Source organism: Pyxicephalus adspersus, chromosome Z (assembly GCF_032062135.1).
Source record: "Pyxicephalus adspersus chromosome Z, UCB_Pads_2.0, whole genome shotgun sequence".
Lineage (NCBI taxonomy): Eukaryota > Metazoa > Chordata > Amphibia > Anura > Pyxicephalidae > Pyxicephalus > Pyxicephalus adspersus.
The window spans coordinates 82,434,557-82,448,777 of NC_092871.1; the positions used below are offsets into that span (position 1 = coordinate 82,434,557).

The window sequence follows — 14,221 nt, forward strand, 5'->3', positions numbered from 1 at the left end:
TCACATCATCGTCTTCATTCTTGTGAAACGGCTACTGTTTGGTGCTCCGCAAATTCAGTTGTTCAAAAGTAATAAAGGTAACAAATATACAAACATGGCTTAGAATGAATCTTTGATTCTGCCATCGATGATCGGTTTAAGTTGCGGGATTCTGTCCGGTCATCTGGATCTAACTTTGCTGCATAGTAAGCAAATTACTTAGAACAAGTCAGCAGTTAATGACTTGTCCTAGCAGCTTGTTTCAGGTCAGTGACTCAGATGATAGGAAAGAAAACAGCGTGTCACCTCCGAATCCTGTACCTTTAGAAGCAAGTAAGCATTAAAGGGATTTTACCGACCATTGTGATGACATCATAGGGGCCAAAAAGAAACAAGTCTCTCCACAAGGTGGGGACAGAAAGAAGAAAAAGGAACAGATACAAATCACTACACATACACTTTTTAGCGAAACAGGGGAGAGGTAAGTTTCAAGTTCACAACTACTGTTTAGGAAAGAGCTTTAACAGTTTCCTATTCCTATAACCCTCCATGGAAAGTCCAAAATAAAATGACCATGTTCACCGTTCAGTTTGGACAAGGGTATAAAGCTAAACTCCTGATAAAATGTGGTTATCCTTGCAGTGCTTGAACAAGAACAAGTGCTTGAATGTTTTTGTACCCCTCTTCAACACTAGAAGATGGACCATTGGTGTTCTACTATTTACAACGATGAGCTGCCAATAGACTAAGTAGAAAGACTTTGGAGTCATACTGCGGAGAATAAACCTGTGGGATTAAGATATAATGCAAGTAAAATTTGGAGAAGGGGGGTATAAGAGAGCCCCAAACATAAGTAATTTTTATTTTATCCAGAGCACAAGTATAGATGCTAAACTGTCAAAACAAAATAAAAAATGAACAAAAATAGATACCAAACAGATTTTTACACCTGGCTAACATCTATTCTGGGGTATCATGGTGGCTGGGTTTAAATTTACAAAAAAACGGCAAAGAAAAGTCTTTTAGGCTAATAGAGAAATCTGGCAGGTGGTTGTGGGCAAATGCATTCTACTTTTGCTTCAATTTTCTTTGTTCCATAATTTGTCAGGGTGGAGCTATGGGTGCTTGATCTTGCAGCTGTAAGATCAAAAAGCTGCTGTTCTCAGCCACCTGCACAGTACCAAACAATCATAAGTTTGTCTCATCTTTATATAGGTCTTATTTCCGTTAAAAGACAATCATTTCATTTCAAAAAAAGAAACTCAAAAAGGATTCAATAAAAACGGTCTATGGCATGCTTTAAAAATTTAGTGCAGCAGATGGAACACTCCAGCAATTTTCTATGAGATTAGTTTCATAGGCTTGCTCAGGATGACGAAGGCTGAAATCAGTCACCATCCTTGCAAACTGCATTAACTTGAAACCTCAAATTCAAGAGAGTATGGACCTGGGCAGAACAGACTTGCCTTGAAAGATCTGTTAATGCAGCCTTTTGTCCTGAAAAATCTGCATGCTTACATGACCGGGAAACAACGCTAGCAGCTGTACCAGCAGGGATCAAATTAAGCATGAGGGTGTCATATACCTTGGTTGTGTACCCGACTCCCTCTCCTTCGGCGTAATACAAGTGTTTTTGTTTATTTTTTAAAGTAGCACCACAGCTGTACCACCTCTTATGTCTTTAGGTTACAAAGTTGTAAAAAATTTCAGTGGTAGGGTTGAGTAGTTCGCAAAAAAAAAAAAAAAAAATGAATTGTGTTATAAGCCCACTACAGGTAGAGTGCATTTATTGAAGATCAACATGGTTATGACTGGGCAGGGATTACAAATATGGACAGGGGATGTCCCTTCTACAATAAGCATTCTTACCTGCCTGATCGCCGACTCTGCGCGGCTCAGCGTTAGTTGCCAGGATCCCGGGCTCGTCCCAGGATGAAAAACTGCAATGTACCTGCATCGGAGTTACATCATCCTGGCCCGGCCATTCAAGATGGCCAAAGTTTGGAACAAGGAGAAGATGGTGGCAGATGCCACAGAACGGAGACAGGTGAGCATACACCGGGTTTAGTTCAGCTTTCATCATTATACTGCAAGTATCACGTGTGTAATCAAACCAATGGCTGGTTTGGTGTATGTTGCAAAGATGGTTTTAAGTTCTGCAATCCACCCGTTTTTAAATGGGATCATAAATCTCTTAACTATCATATAACATCTGCAAAGTATGCATCTCTTTGCTTTAGTATTTAGTGGATTTGTGCTTTATGGACGTCTCTTGCTGCTGGAGTATTCCCTGAGCAATTATTAGAGAACTGGTCATCAGGTGACAGCTCTGACGTGAGGAACAAAGTCCTCTTCTTCTACCAAGATGACCATGCCCAAGAACATGGCATTGTGATCAATGGCGAAAGATCAGCTCCAAGAAGGCCACAGTAACTACTGGCTAGTAGTCTGTTATCTACTGCTTGAACTTTCTGCCTTAGCTATTCGAGTTCAGGTCCTCTTTGAACGGATTATGACGGACCTTGGCAACATATGTCAACATGTGTCAATACCATAGGAAAATGCACAGAAATGTGTGAACAGAGTATGGGGTTAGATGGATCTAGCTGCCTGGCTGTCACACTCATGCCGTGGTCAACGGTCTCAATTTCTGTCCACCTAAATAATTTTGGAAAGATGGATTTGGTTTATCACATATTTGGGGTTACGAGATTTTTGTAATAAATAGCAGACATTTCCTTTCCTAAGGTGACCACACTTACCTACTGTATGTATAAAGGCGTAGCTGTGCACCCTAGGACAGAAAATGTATTAGGAGTACAGAACTCCTCCAATACTTCAGATCATATTGTTTGGGGGCGAAAAATTGTAGAATGCACAGCATAGCAGTAAACAGGACAAAAATCAAAAATATTCTTTCAATACTAATATATATGAGACATCTCCTAGATTGTAAGCTCTTTGGGGCAGGATCCCGTCCTCCTCCTGTGTCACTGTCTGTCATTTGCAACCCCTATTTATTGTACAGCGCTGCGCAATATGTTGGAGCTATATAGATACTGTTTATTAATATTAATAATATACACTTTAAATGATCAATATTACCAACTACCAAGCCCTCCAGAAAATCAAATTTAAAAAAACGAGCTGCTGATATATTCATAAACTCTGAATAGGGAAGTATCTGCACCTGGACTGAAATCAAAATAAACATATTGCACTTTTCAATTTTTGCCCTTCCCCAACCCCTATGCAGGACTTTTTCAGCAGTATTGTCGGATGGATTACTGGACAGAAGTTATCTGCATGTAACATACACTTAGGGTAATTGTCCTTATAATGTGTTATTGACTATAGTAAGGACATTAGATTGTAAGCCCTTTTAAGGGACATTTAGTGATATGACTATAAACTTTGTAAAGGGCTTTGTAAAATGTTGGTGCTATAAAAATACTGGATAATAATATTAATGTAGGAAAAGGATAATGCCTATTACATCCTTTAAATACCTTCTGTAACTTTAAACTTTTACACCCAAGAGCTTTTATAACATATGCTGTTTAATAAAAAATGAAGTCACACGAGCAAAGGGGCTTTTGTGATCACTAACAACTGAGAAATTGCACAAGAGCTCATTTGCACCATGCGTAGTATTAAATGGTTTTCACTAGGCCTGAATCCAGGGAAAAAAAAAAAATAGGTCTTCAAGTTTCACTGCTTACGTGAGAGACAAGGAGACAGATAATGGACACTCATCCTTTTCTGTATGGCTATTAGGTGTGACCACACACGGGGAAAGAACACAAAATTCTTAACTACGTGTAAGCCGACCATTTACAAGGTCAGCAATTACTTGAAAGCAACATGGCAGCATCAAGGATTTAACCGCATTATTTCTAAAAGGATCACGTATGGTGCAGGTAGATAGGGAGGCACAAGTGACGTCCCCACTAAGGTGGGCTTTTAATGAAGAGATCCAACCAGTGTCATCTTCAGAACATAAAGAAATGAATGTATAAATAAATTTAGAAACATTCTCACAAATTCTCTGATAAGACATTAAAACTGTAGAAGGTTTAGGTTCGTAGATTAAACCATCCCGAGAGCAGAGAATCTACTTCAACTAAATGTTTATAGAAATATAGCGAGATGCCTGCTCTAGGACGAGACGAAGTAATCCCAGTAAAACCAGAATGCCGATTTGGCTTCATTCCTGATGGAGCCCACGGAGCTGCCCTGTCTGTCCCCTTCCTGCTACAGACAAAGAGCTTCACTTAGCAGCCATGACATTCAATGTAAGGTAGTGCTTAGCACTAACAGAGAGGGGGAGGGTGGGGTCGGTTTGTTATACACTCGATCATCAAATTGCCTGTTCTTCCAGTGTCAAAGGGCAAACAACAAAAGGGCTCAGAAATCTGGATTGCCAGATGGCATAAAAAAAAAAAAAAAAAAAAGCTACTTGATCATTAGTAAGACGATAAATAACATGTTCTAGGTGCTGTGGACTAAACGGGGATTTTTAAACTTTGACAATAGACACCAACACTTCCCGGCAGCCATCTTACTAGGAAGTTGTAGTTATTTGTAAGGAACATCACTGGATTGCACGCTTACAAAAAACACCACCTGGCAGCCATATTGTCAATAATCAAATCGCTGGAGTTTGACGATCGAAAGCAGGCCCAAAGAAAGGGCAGGTCTAGCCAGCACAGGCCTATTTTTAATTCTCATCATCAATCTAATAAAAAGGTGGCATTGCTCACAATTAAAAAGGGGCCAAATCATACACAATTCATTACTTAATCCTTGGTTGGTAAATGTCGATGGGAAATACACAACTTGTGTGTAGAAATGACCCAGCAGACTGAATCGGAAGCTTCCTATCAGGTCCACCGAGTCACCCAATTCCCAAAGATTGAAAGTTGATCAAAGGGTTAACAAACCGTTGATCAAATCCAACCAGAATTTCCAACCATCCAACCATCACTTTCTATCTGAGAAGGATTATTACAAGAGCAGGATATCGTACATATATGTAGTGTGTTTTCAAATAAGTTGGTGAACACAAAATTAGCAAAATATCCATTCCTGTGTAAAAGGTCTTACAATAACTTTCTTCCTATACCTTGGTAAAACAAGAAAGGTGTCACTAATACAAGAGAGGATAAATCTTCCTATGGGGACACTTGCTCAGTTGGCAATCTAAAAAGGGCGCGTCCTTCACATTGGAGAGATTTTTTAACAATTACCCAAAAAAAAAAATAGGCTAAAATTCTACTCCATGGCAGAAAAAAAACCCAGAGCACACTGACTGGTAAATAATCCCAATCCAGACGTTATTACAGGAACTTCCAGAAGTTAAAGGCCACGTTAATGGCTTCTATGTCAACATCGAAGACAGACTTTACTTACTACAGGCGGGCGGATTTTACAAATTCCTGATTTTTCAGCGATTGGTCTGATCCTGGCAATATAACCCAAGGGGTCAGCAAATTCCTCCCAAGTAGGCTCAAACACAGGGCATTCCGGGGGCGGGATGAACTCCTCAGTCTCCATCTTGCTGTGTCACTACTTGCAAATTTAAGAATGTTTAATCCAAGGGAGGGTTGAGGTGTATCACATAATCATCCTTCAAATCCAAAGCAGACTAAAAAAAAAAAAAAAGCCAAATTTCCTCTGTCCACCAGGCTGTCCTCTCCAGATGTCACGGCTGTGACTGCTCGCCAGGAAGGTGCTTCCTGTTTGGGGGAGACAAGAAAAAGAAATGATAAGCAAGAGAGGTTGTGCTTCCGTCTATAGAGCAGACAACTTCCATCAACCTCAATGATAATGACACGCACACACACAGCCGTCCACATGAGATTTAAAGCGTCAGTCAACCGGTAAATCACAGATTACTAGCGAACTATAAACCCAGTTTTGGTTGTCATTCTTGAATTCTGATGATCCTGCCAGCAGCTTGTTTCTTTTAATGGGTTACTTCCCTGTTTCTTATCAGTGCACTAAACGCCATATGCTTTAGTAACCTACCTACCATTATACAGGAGGACTTACCTTAAACCCCTAGCTGGAGGCTGACATTGACTCCCAGTTCCTTGCCGGTATTGGGTGTCATACGGCACCCCATACATGCAAGTAACCTACCTCGCACCCCTAACAAAGTAGACCTTGGCTCCTACTTTCCTGCCAACATTGGGCGTCAAAGGCACCTGGTAGAAGTCTACCGGCGATTATTCAGCGGACACTCCAAAGCCAAACTCGCTGGTCGACTCCAGCCGGTGTGCACAATGCGGCATCCATGCGCCGATTCCAAACTCCACCCACATTTTGCTGCGCTAAAAGGAGAAAAGCAGGTACTATGGTCATGTAATCACGTCTTAAAATCAACAAAAATAAATATTTAGCCTGCTTAGGCACCGCTAGTAGTTCACCACGCGGGACATGCAACAACCAATGGATACATTACCGCCATGACTTCCAACACAGTTTTACGAAAACTTGCAATTTCTTTAGTTTTTACACTTCTGCTTCCTTTACCGGCAACGCTGAACGAAGTTCGCAATAGGTGGGGATCACAGCCTATGGGAGGTTGATTTGTAATAATGGATTTTTATCTAAATGGCTTGAAAGGGGCTGACATAATGACAGGTCTGGTTGCCAATGGTAACCACAAGGCAGTCACCTTTCCTCTGAGAAGCGGGCAGACTTTTTGGGGATAAAGCCTTAAAATATAAGATACTGCTGTTGTTTTAGGAAGCTTGGAACCCTGTACACTCAAGATTTACCCACAAAAGGGGGTAGAAGATGGTCCCTCGGCCTGGTGTTGCTGCTTATTGCCAAGAAGTCAGGAAAGCCCAATACTCCTCCTTCCCAAACCCCAGTGTGATAGGATAGGGATGGACATAGCCCCCCAAGGTTCCTGACACCCGGCCTCCTCACCCTTCTCCAGGAACACTCAGAAGCCGCTCTCCACCTTGTTATTGTTGTGTGTTGGGTTTTTTTTTTTTTTTTTTTTTCCTCCCTTCAGAGTCGCTTCACCCCCTCACTCTCCGCAGCTGCCATCTTGAAGACTCATCACCTGTCTCCTTCCGCGCCCCCTCCGATGACCCCGCCCTATATCGGGCGTCTGACTTCCCGTCGGCGCCTGATGACTTTACAAGAGCCACCAGAATGACGAACTAGACGCTTTATAAGCCACAAAGCCGAACGGAAAGCTGTTTTCCGCACTCACTTACGGCGCATACGTCAAAGAGTCCACTCGGCGGAAGGATATATAGCTTCACAACAACCCGGCCGGGAAGAGAGCCGGACTTGATATTCCCATCCAGTCGCACGTTTAAAGGGCCTATTTGAGCATGCGTGGCCACACAGGAAGCGGGTGGTGTGAAGGAGGGGGGAATAGCTCCTGCGGGACGTCATCACACCCGGAAGTTGGACTGCACGTTTGAAAACAATGTTTAAAGGGACAGGATGGGGGAGGGGTGGAAGTATTGAGGGGATCTAAACAGATGGTGGGATAATAAGAAACCAGAGTGGACCCAAAGTTTAAAAAGTGAGCTTTGATGTTTGAACCATATTTATAAAGCAGTGAAACTTGGCATGGAAGAAAAGCAGCAAAACTTTTCAGGCATGGGTGTTTTAAATCACAGTGACTGGTTCACCACCATTAAAAGTAAAATGTGGCCCACTGTTTATGGATTGGGTTTTTGGTTGCATGAGGTGCCGTTCACAATCCTTTTAGTGGCACTTTGCGCACCAATGAACACCTACCTTTATTGGTAAAAAAAAAGTAAAAAGCCTTTATTCTGTCCAAAAACTGACCCCAATGAGTCCCATGCCTACCTCGCTTCTCTCCTATTAAAAAAGCAGGCGTGACTATCTCCCATGTTAGCCGAATGCGAACTGTGCAGGTGCAATATCAGGGGACTTGTCTTCCTGCAAATGTTTTTTAAAAGAATTGATCTTATTGCTCATGCGTGAGTTCAAAAACTTTTTCTTTTTACATTATGAGGGGGGGAGTGGAACTTCATGTGCAACTGGACTTCGAGCATGTGCAGCAGAAGCAGCCCACAGCCTCCTGGGAGATGTGACGCAAGAGGCTGTGGGTTTCCCTATCAGTCTTTACCGCCACAGCTTTTTTTAACAAGAATTGATATAAAGTAGCCATGAGAAAGTTGGACACATTGGTGTTGGGCAATATGTGGCACAAATGGGTAGCATGTCCCAGGGTGTGGCTATTTTGCCTAAATATCGGGCATGGATTTGCAGAATGTAAGCATACACTGCACACATATGCCACAATCCTTGTAACAACAAACAACGCACACATGTGGTGGGGAACATTTCACTGATCGGTGCTGCAGTGCCCCCCATGCAAATAACTGGATTTTCCACACTGCATTTGTATGAATAAGACCCTAACCCAATATAAGCCAATATGCTACCTACCATTCATGGATGCACAACACAGGTATAAATAGGTCTGAAGAATGAGTGACATTTAACACATGCATAGCATCTCCCAGAGAAAACGAGCATGGCTATTTTGCACAAAAATATTGGGCTTAATTGAATAGAATTTAAACATCACTTGTATCCCTCAGACACATGGACCTCAGGGTAGAATTTTTTTTTTTTTTAAAGACGCCATTCCATTAAGAATGCTTTTCTGGACATGTAAAAAATACAGTGATTGGTCACTTAGTCAGATCCAAACTTTCAGAAATGAATTAAGGCTATTGGAGACAACATGGCAACCCGAGATTACTGAGACAACTCATACCTTCGTAAGGAATGTATAATTTAAAGCACAGTTTATAGAGTGCAGCATAGGATGTGGAGCACAGCAGTTATGACTATGTTGGCACAAAATATCATATGAAGCATACAGCACAATGTACAAAGTCGAATTGTTTTTTTTTAATATATATATTTATATATATATATACATACAGTATATATATATATATATATATATATATATGTATGTATATTGAAAAAAAGAGACAAAGAAAATGGAGTTTTGTTTGTTTGTTCTTCATCTCTTTCCTTTAAAATATTTATTATGGTTATTTGGGTGTTGGCCACCTAATACTAATCCAGGCAAGGTAATACATTCTCCTTTCTTTACTTATATAACTTGAGATATATATATATATATATATATATATATATAGCTAGGTCCATAAATATTTGGACAGAGACAACTTTTTTCTAATTTTGGTTCTGTACATTACCGCAATTAATTTTAAATGAAACAACTCAGATGCAGTTGAACTGCAGAGTTTCAGCTTTAATACAGTTGGTTAAACAAAAAGATTGCATAAAAATGTGACGAACTAAAACTTTTTTTACACAATCACTTCATTTCTGGGGCTGAAAAGTAATTAGACAATTGACTCAAAGGCTATTTCATGGGCTGGTCTGGGCAATTCCATCGTTATGTCGTTATCAATTAAGCAGATAAAAGTCCTGGAGTTGTGGTCAAAGAAGCTCTCCATGCAGGTGAAACAAGCCATCCTTAAGCAAAAACAGAAAAAAAAAAAACCCATCTGAGAATTTGCTACAATATTGGCAAAATCTACAGTTTGGTACATCATGAGAGAGCACTGGTGAACTCAGCAACGCCAAAAGACCTGGACGTCCACGGAAGACAACAGTGGTGGATGATCGCAGAATCATTTCTATGGTGAAGAGAAACCTCTTCACAACAGCCAACCAAGTGAACAACACTCTCTAGGAAGTAGGCGTCACGATATCCAAGTCTACCATAAAGAGAAGACTACATGAAAGTAAATACAGAGGGTGCACTCCAAGGTGCAAGCCACTCATAAGCCTCAAGAATAGAAAGGCTAGATTGGACTGTGCTCAAAAACATCTAAAAAAGCCAGCACAGTTCTGGAAAAACATTCTTTGGACAGATGAAACCAAGATCAACCTTTACCAGAATGATGGCAAGAAAAAAGTATGGAGAAGGTGTGGAACATATCATGATCCAAAGCATAGCACATCATCTGTAAAACATGGCGGAGGCAGTATGATGGCTTGGGCATACATGGCTGCCATGGCACTGGGACACTAGTGTTTATCCATGATGTGACACAGGACAAAAGCAGCCGAATGAATTCTGAGCTGTTCAGAGACATACTGTCTGCTCAAATCCAGCTAAAAGCAGTCACATTGATTGGGAGGCGTTTCATAATACAGATGGAAAATGACCCAAAACATAGAGCCAAAGACACCCAGGAGTTTAATAAAGCAAAGAAGTGGATTATTCTTGAATGGCCAAGTCAGTCACCCAATCTGAACCCAATTGAGCATACATTTCACTTGTTGTGAAGACTAAACTTCGGACAGAAAGGCGCACAATCAAACAGCAACATAAAGCCGCTGCAGTAAAGGCTTGGCAGAGCATTAATAGGAGGAAACCCGGCATCTGGTGATGTCCATGAGTTCAGGACTACAGGCTGTCATTGCCAGCAAAGGGTTTTCAACCAAGTATTAGAAATGAACATTTTATTTTCAGCTTTTTAATTTGTCAAATTACTTTTGAGCCACTGAAATGAATGAAGTGATTGTATAAAATAAAGGCTTTAGTTCCTCACATTTTTATGAAATCTTTTTGTTCAACCCACTGAAATAAAGCTGAAAGTCTGTACAGAACCAAAATTTAAAAAAAAGTTGTCTCTGTCCAAATATTTATGGACCTAACTGTGTGTGTGTGTGTAACATGCAGCACATCTTGCAGTGGACAGTGCTCATGAGTATATTATATATTATGCAGTAGTGAGCATTATCTACCATACAGCACAAGATAATAAATGCAGCAGTTTGAAGAATATAACACAGTGCGCATTACATAGGTGAGCAGTTAGGGAAAATATGTTGGGACAATGGGAATAAAAGAATGTGTGATTCTTTCTGTAAGTGGGATATTAATATTATTCCACAGTATTTATATAGTGCCAACATATTATGCAGTGCTTTACAAAGTCCATTGTCATGTCGCTAGCTGTCCCTCAAAGGCAAGTAAAAAAACAACAGTAAAGCCAGATGACCCACTCCATTGGTGTTAGTGGGCAATATTATGTGCATGTTCCTCCAGCAGTGGTGTCAATGAGATTAGGAGCTCTGTTCCTAAAACTGGTGTCGTAGGAAGTTCTATCCCTTACATTGGGGCCAGCAGGAGCTCCATCATATAATGAATATTGGGTCTGTGAGAGGTTCATCATTTTCTTTGGGTCAGTGGGAGAATCATATATTCTACATTTGGTCAGTCTGAGCTCTTTCACTTACATTGATGAAATTTTCTGGGCATGTCAACAGAATGTTTGTTTAGTTTGCCTCCCATCTGAGAGTCCTCTTCAACCCTCATAGAAGCTGTCTATATAACGATGACTATACTAACACCACCGCACTCAGAACACAATGTAAAATTTACAATCTGGCTGGCAGTGGGAATTATCTCACTGGCTGTTAAAGGGAAGCGGCTAGTAATAAATTTCATGGACTTGGAGTTGTATTTAGAGAAAAATAAACCATGTGTCAGGAATAGAATACACCACATAGAAACTACTGCAAATGCAGAAAAGGAGTGTCTCATAATCCAGCGTAAAATAACTATATTGTATGATGAGGGGATCTTCACAAAAGAAAAATGCAAGGAGTTAAAAATCAGATACATTGCATAATGAGAGAAAACCATATACCTACCTTTCAAGATGTTGAAACAAAAGCAGAACCTTTTCACATCTGCAGTTAGGTGACGCAAACTATTCTCATCATTTTTCAGATTAAGCATTTAAAAAAACGCACTACAGTCCCACGGGGTCATTGTGTTTGTACACAGCCCCCAGCTGCCTAATTTGCTATTGTGGTGCCTACATTAGGATCTACATCCACAAATCCCTCCTATGTTCTCAGTCCACTGGGATGCACATATAGGTAAACCATAAATAATTGAGAGTTTTTTTTTTTTTTATAATAATCTATGATGCTTCCCAACAATTAGGAAATGGTCTCTAATGACATTTGAGTAGTCTTCCCAATTCTTTTCATGTAATTCTCAGCCTTGAGGTGTGCACAATGGCACAATGGTGGTGTGTCTGTGACGGGGGAGAGGAACTCCATGTGCAACTACTCTATGCACATACTCCATGTGCTACTTAAAGGGTTAAAATCATTATTGCACAGTTTTACAGGCTCCTGTACTGCTGTACTGAAATTGCTCATTCTGAATCCACTGTAAATTGTAAGTTTTTCACAATGTGCATTCAGATGGAAAGCAGGAAAGAAAAAATAGTATCATGCTAAATATCAACTTAGTAGCTAACAACAGTTTATGTGGTCATTGGGTAATCTGCATCAGAGCTGAATAGCCCAAAGGCAGCCTAGGCAGAGACCTAGGACCCACCCTCTTAGATTGTAAGCTCTTCGGGACAGGGTCCTTTCCTCCTCATGTGTCACTATATGTTTCTGTCTGTCATTTGAAATCCCTATTTAATGTACAGTGCTGCGTAATATGTTGGCTTTATATTAATACTGTATATTATTATTATTTTTTTTATTAATAATAGTAATAATAATAATAATAACCTGTGTCAGGAGGGGCAGGTATAATCCCAGGGAAATTTTGCAAATGTCAAAAGCTGTGAACTCGCCTTTTACTACATAAGGATGAATGGAAGCAGTCGATGACTACTTAGACCCTGTTGATAAAAGCAATGCAAAGCTTTTATTCTTAATGCAATTCTTAGTATTTTCAATGGAATCTAGAATGAAATTATTATTGGTTCAATTTATTAAACCTGAATGCAAACATGTCATGGCAGCAGACCATTTTGGTTGTCAAAAAAATCAAGGCAGGCAGTAGGCAGGTGAGGTTGGGCAAAGAGCAGGGTGTCTTAGCAGGCAGTAGATATGCATAGTTATTGAAAAGGTAGAAAGTCTCGAAAACAGGGCAGGTGGCTGGGGAACAGGGTTGGAATAAGTAGAAGTAAGCAATGGGAGCTGTAGAAAAGCAAGATTTAGAGTAGTTGGGTCCATAACAGATGTAAGAAACTGATAAACAGTCAGATGGTAAACACAGTTGCAGATTTACTAAGACAAAACATTTGACATCTTTGACATGACTGTTTTTTCCTGAGGTGGAAGAGATTTCTTGACACCATAAAACACAGTCCGATGTTAGCAATACAACTTTGTCTCAAGGTTAAAAGTTGAGTCTGGTGGGAGTAAATCTCAATACCTTTGAATATCTGCTCTTTTCTGGAAGTCCAACACGCTATCTATTGGGCCACAGAGGCCCCATTTCAAAAGTGTGTGGTGTTTAAGTTGAAACCAAACAACAAAGCCCTGAACAACTGACAAGTGTTGGCCCTCAATTCGTGTAGTTTGAAAAGCTACGTTAAAACTGATCAACAGTCAGATGGCAAACACAGTTGCAGATTTACTAACACAAAACATTTGACATCTGACATTTTTTACTGAGGTGGAAGAGATTTCTTGACACCATAGGACACATGTCCACAAGGTCTGAATGGTGTAGGTTAATATACATTTTGGTTGACATCCCTTGCAAAAACCTAACCATCATGTTCAGCAATATAATGTCGTATCTTGTTAAAGACTGACACTTGTGGGAGTTGAAGCCACAAACCTTTGAATACCTTTTCATTTCCTAAAGTTCAGCACGCTATCCATTGCACCACAGAGCTCACGTAAGTCGTTCAGAGGGTCTCGACTTTTGAGCTAAAAAAACTATTGGCTCCCAGTCAGACAGTCGTTCCAATGCAAGGCCTCAAAATTTAAGCTAATCATAAAAACCTTCATTATTCCATAGTCTCCAGTTGGAACAGGAAGGAAGGAGAATTGTTGACAGGAAATTTGCAAATTAGCCCTATAAACCAGAGTTTAAATCTCTCTTCAATGTGTTGTTGTTCTTTTATCAGTGCAAGCAATTTAATTTAGCAATACAACTTTATCTCAAGATTGACTGGTGGGAGACGAACCCACAAGCTTTGAATATCAGCTTTTTTTTAGTCCAATGCGCTATCCATTGTGTCAAAGATCCCAAAGTTATTATTATTATTACTATTATTATTAAACAGGATTTATATAGCGCCAACATATTACGCAGCGCTGTACATTAAATAGGCATTGAAAATGACAGACTAATACAGACAGTGATACAGGAGGAGAGGACCCTGCCCCGAAGAGCTTACAATCTAGTAGGTGGGGGAAT

At 40.3% G+C, this 14,221-nt stretch overlaps 1 protein-coding gene across 7 annotated transcripts in view; it reads right to left on the reverse strand.

Annotated features, from left to right (window-relative positions):
• The window catches only part of LOC140344060 (lysine-specific demethylase 5C-like), a 30,775-nt gene extending 23,724 nt beyond the window's left edge, over positions 1–7,051 (reverse strand). For 6 of the 7 annotated variants that reach the window (XM_072430980.1, XM_072430982.1, XM_072430979.1 and 3 more), the window contains exons 1-2: positions 6,919–7,051; positions 5,392–5,717 (exon numbers count right to left, since the gene is read on the reverse strand). In XM_072430980.1, the coding sequence (XP_072287081.1) occupies positions 5,392–5,535 (144 nt within the window). In that variant the 5' untranslated portion in view covers positions 5,536–5,717; positions 6,919–7,051. The remainder of the gene's footprint in view (positions 1–5,391; positions 5,718–6,918) is intronic. The other variant, XM_072430977.1, reaches the window with a different exon arrangement.
• Between the last annotated feature and the right edge of the window lie 7,170 nt (positions 7,052–14,221).